The 20,015-nt window shown below is 40.1% G+C and overlaps 1 protein-coding gene across 1 annotated transcript in view; it reads left to right on the top strand.

Moving 5' to 3' along the window:
• The first annotated feature begins 10,799 nt into the window (after nt 1–10,799).
• LOC127574022 (transient receptor potential cation channel subfamily A member 1-like) overlaps nt 10,800–20,015 on the top strand; it is a 71,182-nt gene continuing 61,966 nt past the window's right edge. The window contains exons 1-3 of the mRNA XM_052022616.1: nt 10,800–10,901; nt 11,095–11,257; nt 13,800–13,975. Of these exons, the coding sequence (XP_051878576.1) occupies nt 10,800–10,901; nt 11,095–11,257; nt 13,800–13,975 (441 nt within the window). The remainder of the gene's footprint in view (nt 10,902–11,094; nt 11,258–13,799; nt 13,976–20,015) is intronic.

Genomic DNA, 20,015 nt, shown 5'->3' with positions numbered 1-20,015 from the left:
AGGATCGATCCTCTAAAGGCGGGTGAAGGAGGAATGGCCATGAGGAGAGATTATACAGGCTGGTCTACGGTATATCCTCTTTGTTTAGGTGATCTCATTTAAATGATCAAAATTCTTAAGTGATTTTTCTGAGTAGATGCAGGGATGATGTTCACAGTTAGAGTCATAGAGTAATACAGCACAGACACAGGCCCTTTGGCCTTATTCATCCATGCTGACCAAGGTGCCCATCTTATCTAGTCCCATTTTCCTGTATTTGGCCCATATCCCTCTAAACCTTTCCTATCCATAAAGAGGTATTTAAGTTGCAGGACCTAGTTTAGGACCTAGAGATACCATCTACCTCAATATAAGGGGTTGGCCATTCAGGATTGAGATGAGAGGAAATATCTCCATACAGTGAATGAATTTTTGGATTTTTCTACTCAAGAGGTATGTGGAGGCTCAGTTAGTGAGTGTATTTAAGACAAAGATAGTTATTTTTTGAAATAGGGGAATTAAGGGATATTTGGTTATCAGAGGAAAGATTGATTGTTCTCCTTATTATTGAATCCCCTAAAACAACTGTATTATGCTTCCATTCCTCCTCTTTTTTGGATAAGATAAGATATCTTTATTAGTCACATGTACATTGAAACACAGTGAAATATATCTTTTTGTGTAGTGTTCTGGGGGCAGCCCGCAAGTGTCGCCACGCTTCCGGCGCCAACATAACATACCCACAACTTCCTAACCTGTATGTCTTTGGAATGTGGGAGGAAACCAGAGCACCCGGAGGAAACCCACACAGACACGGGGAGAACGTACAAACTCCTTACAGACAGTGGCCGGATTTGAACCCGGGTCGCTGGCGCTGTAAAGCGTTACGTTAACCGCTACACTACCGTGCCTGCCCTAGCGTGCCTGATAACCTCTTGCTTCAAAATGCCATGTTCAGCATTCTGTCTATCATTCTAACAGACTTTATTCAGATTCTCAGAAGTAGCAAGTACATTTTTCCTCCCAGATAGTTTAACATCTGCAGATCTTCATCCACTCCATCTGAGTTCCCCTTACCCTTTACTTTATTGGCTACAGTAACTCCATTTTCATCCTGCCCCTCTCTGTAGAGAGTGGCCGAGGTCTGGAGTAAGTTGTCAGGATACACATCCACCTCCTTTATGTGTCAGAAGGTCTCCAGTTGTGTTCCATTTTAATGACACAGCCAGAAAGATCTGAGGTCAAGGCTTCTATTAGCAGACATTTTTGCCTGGGACAAACCGTTTTCTCAAATTCCAATGTACTTTATTCCAGGCACATAACCTGCACCACCATGACTACATGCACATAATTTGCAGATAATGTTTATTTACAGATATGTTTTGGTTTTAATACTGCTTTAGTTGTACAGTTAACACTGAAATACAAACCCTACCAATGAATAAATTACCAAGAAATACTAAGTAAAAAACTAATCGGTTAAACTAACCTTCAAAAAAGATTGGTTCAAAAGTATTTGACTAAGCAGACAAAAAACATAAATGAACCAGTGAACTATATTTATCATTCACTAAGTGTACTGACCAATAAACCAACTATTTCTTGATTTTTATTTCTGGTTCATTTCAGGGATAATGCTTTAGCTTTTATCAGTATTTAGCAAAATTGGTTGCTTTTAAATATTTAAAAGCTTCAGTCAGTATAACATAACTTATAGTTTCATTTGGTCCCTTGATGCAATGCATTAAGGAAGTGGGAACAAATTTTCAATTCCATTGCAGCTTTATCCCATTATTGGTCTTGTCATCATAGAAGTAAACAAGATATTTAAACCTGGATTGTGATATATCTAAGTATTTACATCAAGGATAAAGGCTTAATGACTTTTTTTTTCACAATGCTTTGCAAATCATTTTCAAAAGCATCTGGCAAATAGTTGCTGTAAAGGTGGCTTGTATTCGGTAGTTGTATTCTTACTATTTCAATTTTTATTGGTTAAAACCAAAAAAATCAAACCCAGTCAGTAACTCACCCTGATGTACATATACTGTGCTGACAATAACTTTCATTTTTGAGGCTTTTCCCTCAGATTGAATATGTTTTAAGCTAATAGTTAGCATTTCAACCCATATTTCAGTTCCTTAATTATTCAGAAGCTTGGAGATTATTAGGTACAACGAAGTTGATAAATTCGAGTTTGAGTTTCTCAGAATAAGACTGATTAATTTGCAAAGTTGAATAGAAGGCTGCAAACTAATTGAGCAGACTTTAGTTTCATTTCTGTAAGTTATGAGATGTTCATTGTAAATATGTTTTGAGAAAATGCCGGACAACAGACAAGTGTCTATCTGTATTAAATATTCACCTTGTGCAATCCATAACCTTGGGTTTCAATATTCAAAAATAATGTTTGAAGACAAATAGAAGTAGAGAAAAGTGGTTGATATTTGGATGTGGTTTTATCATCGGAGCTCAGCTTTAAACTTTTGGTTTTGATATTATTGTCTTACGCAATCCCTCTGGAAACTACTTGGAAATACAGTTTGTTTATTTAAGATAATTAAATTGGCATTCTCTTGTTTCAATTAATCTCTGCTTTGGGCTGATGTGGCAACAGGAATAAGCTGTGATAATAAACCAAGTTAGTTTTGTGAATGCAGTATTTTGGTTGGGATTAGTGCACACACACACAAAGCTTTCAGTTCATAAACTAAGATGATTTATTTTGGGGTTTGATTCCTCAGCAAATTTGTTTTTCTTCTTACAAAAATATTCATTTTAATATACAGAGTATTTGTCCTCATTCCAAAATTATTTGTTTCAGGGAAACATTAAGTAAATTCTAAAATGGCTTGAAAATACAATGAATAAAAAGATGAAACTTTAAAATTATCATTGAACTTGCCCCTGCAAATCATACTCTTCAGTAAATTGTAAATCTATTGTTCCTACAATATGTTTATAGATGCATAGTCAGTTTATATTGAGGCAGGTGTGTGTCTCCTTTGAAATGACGTGATTCCTCTTCCGAAGGCAATAAATTAAAAAGCTTAAATTTAAAAATAATATTGGCATACTGCTATTGACCATACTGCAATGTGCCAAGGTGTTACAACAATTCTCTGTGCCTCTCCCCACTGAGCAGATCCCCAGTGACCCAATATCCACCTTCCATATGAAAATGATTCTCAGTCTGGAAGCTGGATCATAGGAGAAAATGGGAAGACCCATTCTATTACCAATGTAGCAAAATATTAAGTCCTCACAAATCATTAGACTGCTTATAAGGTATTTTCTGAATGGTCATACATTTTGGCTAAGTATAATTTTTTGTAGCCACTTCTATGCTCTTTAATTAGAAATAAAAATTGTTCGAAACAATCAGCAGGTCAGGCTGTATCTGTGGAAAGAGAAACAAGAGCTAATGTTTCAGGTCAAAGACCTTTCATCAGAACTGTTTCTCTTCCCACAGATGTGGCCTGATCTGCTGAGTATTTCCAACATTTTCTGTTTTGCTTTAGATTTCCAGCATCTGCAGTTTTCTTTCTGATTTCTTTTTTCCACAAAAACAAGAAGTCATAGGTTGAAGGTGAGACAAAGGAGTTTTAAAGGGGATTTGGGAGAAGAGTGTTTTACACAGAGAATGGTTGATATCTGGAACTCTCTTGACAGAGGCGGTGATGGAATCAGATGCAATCAGGAAGTTTAAGAGACATTTAGATGGCCACTTAAATAGGCAAGACATAGAAAAATACAGAGCTGATATGGGCAAATGTGATTCGTATGGATGGACAAAAAAGTCAGCATGGATGTGATGGGCTGAAGGGCCCATTTCTGTGCTGTACAGTTCTATGACTCTATGACTTTGTTGGGTTGACTTTGGACTTATTATAGGTAAATATCTATCAGTTTTTGTGACATTACAAGAGACTGTAATCTACATTTGAATATCATGGCACATGTTAGAGCCTTATGAGCCCTGAATTATCAATTAATCAAAATCTGCTTTAAGGGGTAGGTACTATAACCTTGATGTTATGAGGCTTCAAGCTGTCAATGGGGCATTTATATAGGGAGTGACGTTTACAAAATTGGATTCAAGATATATTGTGTCTGGTAGCGTTGCATAAAATTTAGTGACAACTGTTCTGTGAGCTGTTTAGGGCTAGCACTTCAGGAATGTGTGGTCATCAATGACATTTTAAGTAGCTTTGGTCCAATTTTATGAGTGTGGTATTGGTATTGGTATTGGTTTATTATTGTCACTTGTACTGAGGTACAGTGAAAAGCTTGTCTTACAAACCGATCGTACAGGTCAATTCATTCCACAGTGCAGTTACATTGAGTTAGTACAGAATGCATTGATGTAGTACAGGTAAAAACAATAACAGTACAGAGTAAAGTGTCACAGCTATGGAGAAAGTGCAGTGCAATAAGGTGCAAGGTCACAACAAGGAAGGTTGTGAGGTCAGAGTCCATCTCATTAGAACCATAGAACCATAGAAAAACTACAGCACAGAAAACAGGCCATTCGGCCCTTCTAGTCTGTGCTGAAACATTATTCAGCTGGTCCCATTTACCTGCCCCCAGCCCATACCCCTCCAGGCCTCTCTTGTCCATGCATCTATCCAATTTACTCTTAAAAGTTAAGAGCGAGCCCTCATTTACCACATCAGATGGCAGCCCCTTCCACACTCCCACCACTCTTTGAGTGAAGAAGTTCCCTCTAATGTTCCCCCTAAACCTTTCCCCTTTCACCCTAAAGCCATGTCCTCTCATATGCATTGTATAAGGGAACCGTTCAATAGTCTTATCACAGTGGGGTAGAAGCTGTCAAGTCTGGTGGTACATGCCCTCAGACTCCTGTATCTTCTACCCGATGGAAGAGGAGAGAAGAGAGAATGTCCCGGGTGGGTGGGGCCTTTGATTACGCTGGCTGCTACACCAAGACACCTGAAATTCCCAGTGAACTTTGCCCATAACAATAGCATACCAGGATCTTTTTGCGCTCAGTCACTTTGGGAGTTCTCTTGAATGAGAATTTATCCAATTTTGCAAGTCTTCTTAAGCACAACTATTCAGAAATGCTACTATCGTTATACTTGTGAATTCTTTAACCTCCTTTGCTTTTTTCAATCTCTAATCTCTCTTTTCTTTTGAAGATCCTTTCTGTTACTTCCCAGATTCACCCATCTCTTCTGAATATCCCTTTGTGAAAATTTGCAATTAGCTTTCCAACCTGTCCGTTACACTGAAATAGCCTTTATTAAAATGATATATTACCTTCTTATTGACTACAACAAAAGTGTTAGATTACTCCTCATCTTCCTTCCTGCATTAATTTGTTTATCTTGTGAATACTGAGTGCATTCACATAAAGTGCCTTCAATTTTGTCTTTTTACTATTTTACCCCACTGTACTTGGAGGTATACCTTTATGATTGTATGCTCTGTCACTTCTTGACAGACTAGTTATCATTACCAATTTCACTACCATCAATTAAAGCTTTGTTTTTATTTTTTCTTAACTTTCTTAATTTCTCCTCACCTTAACCCTTTCCTCAACTATTTAATTTAAAAGAAAATCCATGAAACTGCATGTGCCAAAATAAAAACAGAAAAGTTGGAGACACTCAACAGATGAAGTAGTATCTGTGGAAAGAGGAACAGAATTAACATTTAAGGTTGAAGACCCTATGTTGGAACAGAGTGTTTCCAACATCTTCTCTATTCGTTTGAAGTCTATCTACAGCCATGTTTTTTGACCTGCTTGGACATTAGTCCCTATACGATTTATGTGAAGTCTGTCTCATTTCAGGTTTCAGTGCCATATGAATTAAAACCCTTTTCTCCCACACCAATCTTTGAGCCCTGGTCTCAACGCTCTGATCTCAGTGGACACTTTGTGCAGGTGTGGTAGCCATGGGTTGGTAGTTTCGATCATCTCCCATGTACTGCAGTTGCAACATATCACCTGTCTGACCACACCTCCTAATTCATTTTTTTGTAAATTTTACTACATTAAATTAAATAATGTAGTTTAGTTAAATATTATATGCCCATGCCTCACTGAAGTCCCTTATTCATCAAAGTCCATGCTCTATAAACACTGCATCCTGATCTAAAACTTGCTTTGTTTAATCTGAACCCAAATATAACAGAAAAGCATTCATTTACTCAAACCCTTATTTGTACCTTTGTCACCTTTAGCCTTGATTATGACAATGTTTTCCATCTGGTCTTCAGTTCTCTACCCATCAGTTTCTTTGCTTCTTTTGGAAGGATTCCAGTGGTTCCCATTAAGTCTACATGGAGGATCTCTGATTAGGTTGAAGCTCAGCAGTAGATCAACAGTACTCCCTATTAACACCAAAACATCATTATGTCATTTGGGTGATTCTATAGCAAGAGGTGTCTTGGGCCTTGGGACCGGTCTGTCAGTCGATCTTTGTAGGTTGACTGATAATTTCATGTAATTTTTCTGACACTAAGGAGATTCTGTGCTGATATTGTATGGAGGAGTTAATTTCCCACTTAAATACAGGCTACCCCTTCCAGTATGAGACTGTTGTCAATACTACTTCTATGCTATTTATCCAAGTATGCTCAGGGTTAGTATATATCCCCCTATAGGTTTGCAAGTTCATTCAGGTAGTCAAGGAATCTCTCTGAAAGGAAATGAATTTTCTCGCCACTGGTGCTGACATCTCAAGAATTTGCACTTCCTGCTCTGTGCACTAGCTTTCCTTACATTCTTCTGGGTACCTTATTGATCCTCAGACCAAGACCATCTTTTTGTTTTCATTATGATTGATGCTGTCTGCAGTATATGTAGCATTGGTTTATCAGGCTGGTTGTTGCCTTAAATCTGTTACCTCTTTAGTACAGTACTGGGTGGTTAATTGCTCTTGAGATTCCAATGTTATTTACAGAAGCTTCCAGGATCAATTTGGAGAAACTCCATTGAAACAAGCAGTCATGTCTGTCGGAGTGCCTAAGTCTTGGTGAGTTTGTCCAACACTTCACAGTACTGTGAAATCCAAATATCGTATGCTCTTTTTGGAGGCATGAGAGTAGTTTTACACATTTCAATGCTGCTGGAACAATGCAGGATTAATGCTGACATGTGGAACTTTGTATTTGCTCAGAACATAAACTTGTTCTGATGAGCCACTGGCACAGATTATATGTGTAAAATATTGCTTAAATCCTAAAATATTTGCACCATCTTTGAATTTCAGGATCTTATTCATCCTCGATTGTTTATTGTTTCTAGGTCTTAATAGTCTTTCAACTATTAACAGCCCAGCCTAAATGATTTGTGATAAAATATTGCATGGCCATACCTCCAGAAAAAACATTTAATCAATCTTGTAATATTAGCTGTTATCACAGCAGCCCCAAAACCAGCAAAAAAAGACAGTTATTTTTAAATCATTCTTTATTGTCTGCCCTCAGTTGGCCCTGAGAAGTTTGCAGAGATCTGCTTCTTGAACTGGTGCGGTCTGTGTAGTGAAAGTACTCCTTGGCGCTATTTCATGGGAAGTTCGAGGATTATGACCAAGTATCTAGCATGCGGTATTTGCAAGTCAAAATGATACATAATTTGGTAGCAGTGTAAAGTTCTGATAACCTGTGATCCAACTATTCTGAAACCCCAATGGTTTGGCAGTGGTTCACCAGGTGGTGTTTGCAATTTCTACAACCCCCAGTTCCTGTGCTTTCTTCCGCTCACCAGGACCCTGGTCCCTGCACTGCCTGAGCTCTCACTCCAGTCCCTGCACTCCCTGAACGTTCACCAGGACTCCAATCCCTGCACTCCCTGAGCCCTCACCCCAGTCCCTGCACTCGCTGAGCCCTCACCAGGACCCCAGTCCCTGCACTCCCTGAGCCCTCAGCCCAGTCCCTGCACTCCCTGAGCCCTCAGCCCGGTCCCTGCACTCCCTGAGCCTTCACCAGACCCCGGTCCCTGCACTACCTGACCCCTCACCAGGATGCTGGTTCCTGCACTCTTTGAATACTCGCTGGGGTTCCAGTTTCCATGCTCCCTTAATTGGCACCTTGTACTCATCCTCTCTTCCTACTCATTGAGTCCCCATTTCCTGTGCTTCCTTCCTCTTACTGGGTCCCTGGTTCCTGCATTTCCCAACTGCACGCCCTGACCCCAGTATGGACAACCTCTGACCGTTGCCGGTGCTCAGGTTCCAGTAATCCCTGACATTCTCCGGGGCACCGGGGCCCACGTTCCCCCACCATACGGCAGGTCCTAATTCCGGTTCTCTCTGATGACTCACCATGGCATCTGATCCCACACTCCCTTTAAAGTCACCTGCTTCTGTTGAATGTGAAACTTCATGGGTTCACATAAATCTTGCTGCGTAACATATTTTAAAAAAATAATCTAATGCACTTTCAATTTATTGGATTATTATTAAATTAACACCTGGTAGTGCTACTCCGGCGCCACGAAGTCCCAAGCGTGTTGTATTAAATGGAGTTCTACTGTCTTGCTGGCTCCATGCATCTGCTCTCCTTGTCTTGGCAGCTGATGAAGATGATTTTGAAAACGTCTTGGTAAATGTCTGCCCTGGATCCTTTAGATGTGCTCATGATGGAAGAAAGGGAATGTTTGTTGTGTGTAGAGTTTTGGATACTATTCTAGCTGGTCACTTTAACTTGGATGTTGTGTGATTCCTGAGTATTTTTACAGCTTCACACATCCAGGAAAATATTCCACCACACATTTGACATTTGCTTTGCAGATGATGCAAGAGGTGAGTCACATGTCAAACGCTCTGCTATGATACCAACAACATTAACCTTTGCTGATCCAATTGCATTTCAGGTCATTACTGATACTCCAGATTATTGATTCTGTTGGCCTTGGTAACGACAGCACCATGGAAGTGTCACAGGAACATGCTTAGATGTTTTTTTTCAAGATGACACAGAATACAGAGTGCAGAATCCATACAAACTAACTATTTTATAACAACGCAATAGCAAGATTTATATCCTAATGACTCACTATTATCAACATATTGTTGGGGGAATTGGGAACCAGAGATTGACAACATGTTTTTTGGGGGCAATTGGAAGTGAGAGGATCAAAAGTGCAATTTTGGGGTATTGGGACAAGATATTGACAACCTTTATTTTTGAGAAAATGGGAGCCAGAGAGCAACAAAGTTGTTTTGAGGAATTGGGAGTTAGAATTTGGAGTGAGGGATGAGCAAACTGTTTTTTGGAGAATTAGGATTTGAGAGATCAGAAATGTTTTCTGCAACAAATTGGAAGTCAGAGGTATTAGAAGGGTTAGTTACACTTAAATTGGACAGATTGCCTGTTCAAATTGGGATGTGTCCTAGGTGGCTGAGGAAAGTAAGGGACGAAATTACAGAGATCTTGGCCATAATCTTCCAAACATGTCATAGGTAGTGCCTGCGGACTGGAAAATGGCAAATGTTACACCATTATTTAAAAAAGTGTGTAGAGAAACATTCAGTACCTACAAGGCAGTCAAGTTAACCTCAGTGCTGGAGAAAGTTCGAGGAGCAATAATCAGGGATAGATTTACCGTGAATGTGTGCATTTCTTACTGAAAGTCAGCAGATATTAGTTAAAAGGAAATGTTTGGGCTGGAGGAAAATGTACAGTTAAGATGCCCAAGTACCTGGGCCACTATTTTTCTTTAAACATGTTAATGACTTGAACTTGGTTATGGGGCTCAATTTACATATTTGCAGATGAAACAAAACTTGGAAGTATAGTGAATTTTGAGGAGGATGGTTATGGATTTGAGGGAAATATAAATAGGTCGGTGAAACTTAGTGCTGAGAAATGCAAAATGTGACATTTTGCTCGGAAGGAAAAGAAAAGAAAAAAATAAACTATTGAAAGGAATACAAGATCCGAGAGATCTGGGGGTATATGTGCCTAACTGTAAGTTACAGACGAGGTTGAGAAAGTGGTTAAATCACCATACAGAATCCTGGGTTTTATAAGTCAAGGCATAGAGGACAAGAGCACATAATGAAACTACATAAAAAAAAAGTATCTTGTCTGCAACTGGAGGATAGTGTCAGTTCTGGGTGCCACACTTTAGAAAAGATTAATAACTTTAGAGAGAGTGCAGAAGAGATGTCATAAAATGATTCCAGGGACGAGGACCTTCATTTATGTAGATAGATGGAGAAACTGGTGTTGATCTTCTTTGAACAGAGGAGATTAAGAGGAGATCTCATAGAAGTATTAATAAACGTGAAGGGTACAGAAAATAGGGAGAAATTATTTCCATTGGCAAAGATGTCAAGAACAATAAAATGTAGGTACTTGCCAAAAGAACCAGAAATAACACAAGGGAAAACATTGTTATTCAGTGAGTGGTTGGGCTCAGGAATGTACTGCCAGGGGTAGCAGTGGAGGCAGGTTAAATTGCAGCATTCAAAAGAGAGTTATGTATAACGATCTGAACGGAAAGGGTGTGCAGGGCTGTGGATAGAGGGTGGGGACTGGAATTAGCTGGATTTATTTCACTCAAGACAAATGTGGAATCACTGGGCAGAATGGCCTTCTTTCATTCTGTAATCATTCTGTGAATCTGTGAACATAATTTTGCAAGGTTCCTCACCAAAATAATTATAGTACTTTCACTAATTATTGTTATAATTACTGTCAAATCACCATGATTTTAAATGCTTTGCTAATAATTTTTAGAGTATTTTCTGTTTCTTTCCAGGATTAAGAATGTGTCAATGTGTGTTTGAAAGGAAATTAGATTGTACTTGGGCGAAACAAGTTCAATTATTTACTAAGGAATAATGGAAAGTATTTTAGCAAGTGGACAGCAAAATACTTGTCCTTATTCATCAATACAAAATATGGACGAATTAACTTCACAGAAGAGTATTAACATATTCAAGGTAATTGTATGAAGTACTCTGAAAAATATTGAATAATTGACTGAATGAAATATGGAAATCTGTTTTTTGCTGTTATAAATCACATATGTTCCTGCAATAACCCAGATTTAATCCTTAAATCTTACCAAGAGGAGAAAAGATTTAGCTCTTTTTGTGCAAATGGGTAATTAAGGAGCTTAATTTTATCTCTTAGATGGTTGACCGTGGTGATATAACACAGATTGAAAAGTTAATGGAAGAAGACGGTGACTGCCTGAGCAGAATGGATGAACGTAAATCAACCCCATTACATCATGCTGCTGGAGCGGGTCACCTTAACATCTTGACATTGATCATTGGACATGCTAACTTTGAAGGTAAGTGGTCATTGGGTGATGATATATAAAAAAGGGGCATTGGTTACATTATAAGCACAACAGTTTATAAGGGGGGATATTTTCACATTCCTACCTTGCAAGGGATGCATTTATAGCCATCTTAAATTACATATAATCAGGTACAAAGAGACCATGAGAACCATGGGGACAGAATCCATATTTAAATGGCATTTTACTATTGGCTGATTCACAATTTCAAACGTTATTGCAAAATCTGGCAACAGGCAGTGTTATTGCTGCAGGAAACCTAGATATTCCAGGGAAATGCAAAGTTGTTTTCTTTTAACTGTGCCTGGGAGCTGAGCATTCCTCAAATGGTCATCAAAATTACCTAGTGGTGTCCAATTCCATTAGTGACCCGGACATAACTTCCTCCTGCTCTGGGACAGAGTCCAGTATTAAAATGGGACTTGCACATTGAGACCAGCCCTCACGCCTTCTCTGCCTCTGAGTTTCCTAACAACTTCATCAGCCAGTCAATCAACTGCTGGGAAAAAGGTTTTAAGAGAAAGGAAAAGATAACCAGTGCTGTTATATTCTAGTCTACCAGAGGTCAGTGATCATGAGGAAGACTTATTCTCAACAGGCAATCTCAGTGTCATAGGTGCTACACTGTAAAAGTGATGCCACATATTTTCAGTTAATGATTTTACATTACCTTTATGCTGATGGAGCATTGGTTTATGTCAAGTCAGTAATGTCATAAGCCTATCACCGTGTTGTAGGTGTGCACTCATGTTTGCAATCTATGGAATTTATTACCTCTGACATCCAGTGCACTTTAGATTGAATTCAGTTCTCATGGACATGACTTTACCAGTTAAAGTCATTTTTTATATTAACAATATAACACTGAGTACAAAGAAGACAATTCTTCTGAGATTCATTCTGACTTTGATACATGAATGCAATGCATGCAAAATATGTTTGTAAAAATGTTATGTGTTGCAGGAATATCTGAAATATATCTGTGCTCAGATGAGTGCCCTAGAGTGGTGTTGCAGAGGGGCACAAATGACCTTTTCAGTGATGGTCCTCCTGTTTGGGTGCAACAGCGTGGGTCTTGCACATTTTCAAAATTGAAAAGATGTTGCCTGTGACAGGCAGAGTTTGGCGGCTGCCGGTGGAGAGGGCAGCCCGTGACTGGGGCCTTGGTTTGGGGGTTCTACTGGTGTCGTTTAGGAGGATTGGGGCCAATGCTCGGGAGAGTGGAGTCTGGAAGGATTGGGGGCCTTGGTTTGGGAGAAGTGGGGTTGTAGCTTGTGGGGATTGGGAATGGCAATGGATAAGTGGGGAGATTAGAAGGGTTAGGGTTAGGAATTGGGGTAGGCATTTATGAAAGTGGTCAGGTGGGGAGGAGAGGGGCTAGGTGGATGAGCTACTGTGATTAGGGCTGTAGGAACTAAGGAGTACTGGATAGGTGAAGGAGTTGGAAGATTCCAAGTGGGTTGTTGGGGGTTGAGGTGAGGGATTGGTTTGTGCAGTTTTGGTACAGCCAATGGACCAAAGGTAAGTAAAGGATTTATCTTTCAGGGGATCCTACCCAGTGTTGCATTGATAAATCCTGACAGTGCCCATCACTGCAAGGAAAATTACTTTATCTTATGCATGACTGATGCAGAAATTGCAACAGTCACATACTGGAAACACTCAGCTTCGCTTTCCACAGATACTGCCTGACCTGCTGAATGTTTCCAGTAGTTTCTAATTTTATTTCAGATTCTCATGCGGAGAAGTGCCTGGTTAAATTTCTGGAGTAATCTGACAGCACCTGGAAATAGCCATTATTGCCTCAAGGAACAAGTAAAAAAGAATAGTTTTCTGCATTTGAAATTCTATTGAAATATTAGATGATTGTCATTGGTGCTAAAGCCATCTAATATGTGAGCTTTAATAATCTAAATTGGTATTTGAAAGTAACTGAGCCGGAGCATGGATAAGATTTTCAGGTTGATTTTACAATCATGTGAGCTTTGGGAACAGTTTTAACTGTTCACACTTTAGAATTTCAGTCTATTTGTAAATTGCTCTTGTAATTGCATATGTCTCAGTCCCATTTAGACATGGAGTGGAGTGTCTCCAGTGGAGACTAATTTTTACCTGGGGAGGGTCGTGTGGGCTGTTCTGGCTTCTTGTGCAATGCTTTTAAAATTTGCATCAAAAATTGTGAAAAAAAGATTTGTGCTGGATGTATTTTGATTTTAAAAGATATTTATCTTTTGTCCTTTGGCTAATTTCAGCTGAATTGCATTAGACACATGATTGTAAACCCATGGAAGTTCCTGTCCTTGATGTGTATGTACAGTTGGTGCACACCTTCCTGCTGAAGAAATGGCTTTATGTAAGATTTGAATGGTGCTCTAACGTGAAGCTAATCTGTACTGTGCATGAGATCACTGTCATAAAAAAACAGTGAAGTCATTAGATGTCTAAGATCATCTGAGAAAATATTTCATGATCTCTGGTCTAAAGGAAGTGTATTTTGATCATACAATACATTGAGTTTTGTTTCCTTTCCCAGTTCTAAATGTCATTGATTCCAATGGAAACACGCCTTTGCACTGGGCTGCAGAAAAAGATCAAGCACATATTGTACAAACTCTACTCAACAGGGGTGCAAACCCCAACATTCTGAACAATATACATCTGTCACCTCTTCACGTGGCTGTGTCTTTAAATCAGAATGCAGTGGTGAAGGTAAGATAACGAAATCCTTTTATTTTATGACTATAATTATTATGCATGTTGGTAGTTAACATGTTCCTTTTCCTCAAACTGACACATAACAACCCTTACCCCTTGTGTTCTACAGAGTTTTTCAGGTAAAGGCTCAGGTAGATGCCGTCTTCAGAAACCTACCTGTGTTATTTTGCTATTTTAGTGTGGTTCATACACTTATTTTCAGGTTGTAACCACTTTGATAGCTGTGGGGCCCAGATAAAAGGCTTGACGAAAGGGGTGGCAAACTTCACTATAGTAGTGTAGTGTGATCAAAGCCTCATTCTTTCTGTTCCATACTTTTCTTCTGTACTGTCAGTCCATAACTGAACACAATGCTGTAAGCATTTCCAAATGCAAATTATCAACAACAATCCACACTTATTTAGCATCTTTAATCTTAGAAAGTGGGCTGACAACCATAGGAAGTTGAAGGGTCTAGAGTGGTGAAGTTGAGCTGGTTGTGATTGGTGTTCAAGTGGAACTGAACCATTCCTACTTGGATATCTCTTTGGGTGATGCTGAAAAGTGCAGCAAGTATGTGATAAATAAGAGTGGGAAATGAATAAATTCTTGGGGAACTCCTGAGAAACTGCACAGTCGATGGGAACTGCAGAATTAGGATCTCTAGTAACTTTGGAGAGAAGTGGAATTAGAGGAGAGCAGTTACACTATGTTGGAGCTACTTTGGAGGAGAATAGTTTGGCCAACAAAGTCAAAAGTTGCGGAAGGGCTGGTGAAGGAAAATGTGGAAAAATGCCAAGAGGATGTGATCGTCAACTCAGTTGGTTTCAAGTACTGAGTAGCGGAAAACACAAAGGTGAGAGATGACAAGATCTGAAAGGTAATATTGCATTCAAGAATTTTCAGGATTATGTGTGTATATGGTGGTTACACATGGATCGTGGTGGTACAGGCCAGGAGACTCGAAGATGCAGGTATGATGTTGGCAAATTTGAAAGGAAGGTTGGACTGATCTGGGGAGAGGAAACCATTTGCAGTATCAATTATTCTGGGGCAGTAAGGTTGGTTGGTCAACAATATAATGTTAAGAAGGACAAGGCAGGAGGTGGTTTGATGGAGAACATGAGGTGAGGGCATGCATGAAGGGTGATAAAAGAGAAACTAGAAAAATATGTGCATTCAGGGCAACAGCAGAAGGGCTTTACAGGAACCTTTAGAAGACCTGCCGGGGAAGGAAAGGAAAGAAGCACTGGAAGAAGCTGAATAGATGGACTCAGCATTAGAGGCAAGGAGATTCATGAGCTCCTCACACTTATTGTTGGAAATAGGAGAGGAGGTGGCAGAGGGAGAGTTTGTGGAGGCAGAATCTGCCATGATGTTAACTTTGTTCTCCAGAGGCATTGAGTCACTTTGACAATGAAGAGAAGGCCCTTGATGATGCTTGATGCTTGATCTATGTGAAGTTCTCTTTGGGAGCAAAGTATCAGAGGCAGAGATATTTAAGCAAATCAATACAGTAAAACTCCAATAATCTGGCATAGATGGAACTTTCCTTGTGCTGGATTAGTGGATTTTCCAGACTATTGGATGTCATTCATATTAATAGCGCCACACTCTTGAATCACTTTTACTCAGATGTTACACAGTATGATAATAGGTTCTTGAGTGAACCAGGCAGGATGAAATGGAGTGCGGGAACTGAGATCTTGGCGAATGGAAAACAGTATAAGATCCGGGGCCTGGGTGAGTAGGAAGCAAACGTGGGAACATTGTCCCTGGTGAGTGGGAAGGAATTGCAGGAAGTGGGGCCCTGATCAGTTGAAAGGGAACCCTGCAAACATTACCTGATGAATCAGATTTCTCAATTGTTGGATAGCAGATTGTCAGAGTTTTACTGTATTAGTGGCAGCATTTTGGGAATGATGGGCCAAAGGCAAGACAGCTGGGAATTTGATAGTGAAGCTAGAAGTGACTTGGAGGAAGGTTTTCCCAGTGATGAATGCAAGAAGAAGCAGAGTTGGAAAGGGAATGTGAACAATGAAAGATACAATAAGATGGTCCATGATTACAACTTCCCTTAGAATGCAACATCACTCAGTATAATCTCATAAGAAATCTTATTAAAGGGATGAAATTAAGTTTATTCTATTCAAATGCATTTGCAGATTTTAGATGGGGATAGAGATTAGGACAGCAGGAGAACACATATGACCATTAGATGTTGATACTTTTACTGGTGAAAATGAGTCTGAGCTTATGGAGTTAGAAAGAACCCAAATGTATGTATTATTTGGAATTGTCTCATATACATACTTATTAACAGTTTCAGCTCTCAAAGTCATAAAGTTGTTGGCTGGATTGTAGAAAACTAGATTTGAATTCATGTCTTCACTCCTGTCCCAAAACACTAATTTAATGAATCTGATTACAACTCACACAATTTACACACATCCTTACACTTTGCTTGAACATCAAAAATTGCAGATGAAATAAAAACAGGAATTGCTGGAAATACTTAACAGCTAAGGCAGCATTAGTGGAAGAATAACACAATTAACTTTTCAGGTCAATGATAGTTCTGCTGAAGGGTCTTTGATCTGAAACAATTGTATTTTTCTCTCCAAGGTCACTACCCTTTTAAGCTCTAACCAAATGATGCCCCGATACTCTAATTATATTACTGCGTCCTATTCCAACTGAGTTGCTAATGCAGACCAAGAGCAAGAAGTCTGTCTGCATGATCCTGCAAAAGCAGAGTTGTGCTGCTGAAAATCAACATCTTGAAGTAGAGCAATTTTATTCACTTTTCTGGGTAATTTAGCACTCCTGAGGAAAGGTATCTCCTCATTTTTCAGTGGGATTTATGTGCTCCCTAGAATTTATTTTCCCCAGTATAAAACTTCCCCAAATAAGATCAGCAGTGGTGCGATATGCCTCCCCTCTTTTTCCACCTATCACTGCTCTGTTTTCTCTCCTATATATTGGGCTGCCCCTTTTCTTATCTTCAGTCCTGAAGAAGGGTCCTGACCCAAAACGTTGGCCGTCTGTTTTCCTCCATGGATGCTGTCTGGCCTGCTGACTTCCTCCGGCATCTTGTTGTTTTTTCACACAAATAGGCCCTTTAGCCCACCAAATCCATGCCAACCATAAAATTTATACTACTCCTGCACTAACCTATTTTATTCTCCCTACACTCCCACCCAGTTCCACTACACACTGGGGACAATTTGCAGTTGCCACTTAACCCACTAACCCCCATGTTTTTGGGATGTGGGAGGAAACCAGAGCACCCAGAGGAAACCCAGGCAATCACAGAGAGAATGTGCAAACTCCACAGTGTTAGCACTGGATGGTAGGATTGAACGCAGATTGCTGGAGTTGTGAAGCAGCAGTTCTACTAGCTGTGCCATTATGCATTTATCACATTAGTAATAAAATGCTCAAGTAAACTAATCCCTTTCGCCTACACAACGTCCATATCCTACCATTTCGCTCACATTCATGTGCCTATCTAAACGCTTCTTGAATGCCCCTATCCTATTTGCCTCCACCACCACCCCAGGCAGCGCATTCCAGGTACCCACCACTCTCTGTGTAAAAAACTTGCCCCGCACATCTCCTTTGAACTTACCCCCTATCACCTTAAATGCATGGCCTCTGGTATTAGACATTTCAACCCTGGGGAAAAGATACTGGCTGTCTACTCTATCTATGCCTCTCATAATCTTATAACCCTCTATCAGATCTCCCCTCAGCCTGTGCCGCTCTAGAGAAAACAACCCAAGTTTGTCCAACCTATCCTCATAGCACATGCCCTCTAATCCAGGCAGCATCTTGGTAAATCTCTTCAGCACCATCTTCAAAGCCTCAACATCCTTCCTATAATGGGGCGACCAGAACTGAATGTAATACTCCAGATGCGGCCTAACTAAAGTTTTATAAAGCTGCAGCATAACTTCCTGACTCTTGAACTAAATGCCTCGACTAATGAAGGCAAGAATGCCAAATGCCCGCTTTACCACTCTATCAACCTGTGCATTCACTTTCAGGGAGCTATGAACTTGGACCCCAAGATCCATCTGCTCATTAACACTATTAAGGGTCTTGGCATTAACAGCGTACTGTCTCTTTACATTTCATCTCCCAAGGTGCAACGTTTTATATTTTGCCGGGTTGAACTCCATCTGCCATTTCTCCGCCCATATCTGCAACTGATTGATATCCCACTGTATCCTTTGCCAGTCTTCTACACTATCCACAACACCATCAATCTTTGTATCATCTGCAAACTTACTAACCCATCCATGTACATTTTCATCCAGCTCATTTATATACATCACAAACAGCAGAGGTCCCAGTACGAATCCCTGAGGAACACCACTAGTCACAGACCTTCAGCTAGAATAAGTCCCATCGACCACTACCCTCTGTTTTTTATGGGCAAGCCAGTTCTGAATCCAAATGGCCAATTCACTGTCTTAATTCATGCATCTTAATCTTCTGGATGAATCTCCTATGAGGGATGTTGTCAATTGCCTTACTAAAATCCATGTAGACAACATCAAGCTACCTTCATCAATCACCCTCGTCACCTCATCAAAAAACTCAATCAAGTTAGTAAGGCATGACTTGCCATGCTGACTGTCCCTAATTAGGCTATGGTTTTCCAAATGCTCATAAATCCTATCCCTAAGAATCCTCTCCAGTAACTTCACAACTTCACTACCACTGACGTGTGACTCACTGGCCTATAGTTACCAGGATTATCCCTGTTTCCCTTCTTGAATAATGGAACGACATTAGCAACTCGCCAATCCTCCGGGACCTTGCCTGTGGCTAGAGAGGACACGAAGATATTTGTCAAGGCCCCAGCAATCTCATCTCTTGCGTCTCTCAATAACCTGGGGTATATCCCATCAGGCCCTGGGGACTTATCCACCTTAATGCTCTTTAAGAGATCCAACACTATCTCCTCCTTTATCTCATCAAAATGCCCTAGCAAATTAGCATGTTCCACACTGATCTCCCTCTCCTCCACGTCTTTCTCCTTGGTAAATACTGATGAAAAGTACTCATTAAGGACCTCACTCACATCCTCTGCTTCCAAGCACATGTTCCCTCCATCCTTGAGTGGTCCTACCCTCTCCCTAGTTATCCTCTTGCTCTTGATGTATGTACAGAATGCCTTGGGATTCTCTTTAATCCTTCTTGTCAAGGACTTTCTATGGTCCCTCCTGGCTTTCCTAATTCCCTTCTTGAGTTCCTTTCTGGCTTCTTTATAATCCCCGAGTGTTTGATCCCAGCTTCCTCAGCTTTACATACTTTTCCTTTTTCTTCTTGACTAAATTCACCACCTCTCTTGACATCCAAGGTTCCCTGACCTTGCCATCCTTGTCCTTCCTTCTTACTGGAACATACCTGTCCTGTACTCTGTGCAGTTGGTCTTTAAACACCCTCCACATGTCAGATGTGGACTTGCCCAAAAACAGCTGTTCCCAATTAACTCTCCCTAGTTTCTGCCTAATGCTCTCGTAATTTGCCCTGCTCCAATTTAATACTCTCCCGCAAGGTCCATATTTGTCCTTATCTATAGCTATCTTAATTCTTAAGGAGTTGTGATCACTGTTCCCCAACTGTTCTCCCACTGAAAGGTCGGTCACCTGGCCAGGTTCATTACCCATCACCTGGTCCAGTATGGCCCCTCCTCTCATTGGACTATCTACATATTGATTTAAGAAACCATCCTGGATGCACCTAACAAATTCTGCCCTGTCTAAACCTCTTACACTAAGGAGGTCCTAGTTTATATGAAGGAAGTTGAAGTCCCCCTTGACAACAGCCTTATTAGTTTTACATCTTTCCTTAATCTGCCTGCATATCTGTTCCTGGTGGCTATTGGGGCTCTGTAGCATAATCCCATCGGAGAGATTGCACCTTTCTTATCTTTGAGTTCTACTTGCGCCTTTCTTATTTTTGAGTTCAGCTCTGAGACAGCAGTTTTACTAGCTGAGCCACTTTTCCTTTAACTTTTGTGAGAGCATTAATTGGCTACAAA

The sequence above is a fragment of the Pristis pectinata genome, chromosome 9 (genome assembly GCF_009764475.1).
Source record: "Pristis pectinata isolate sPriPec2 chromosome 9, sPriPec2.1.pri, whole genome shotgun sequence".
Lineage (NCBI taxonomy): Eukaryota > Metazoa > Chordata > Chondrichthyes > Rhinopristiformes > Pristidae > Pristis > Pristis pectinata.
The sequence above is the reverse complement of the archived record's forward strand: the minus strand, read 5'-3'. Positions and strand labels throughout refer to the sequence as shown.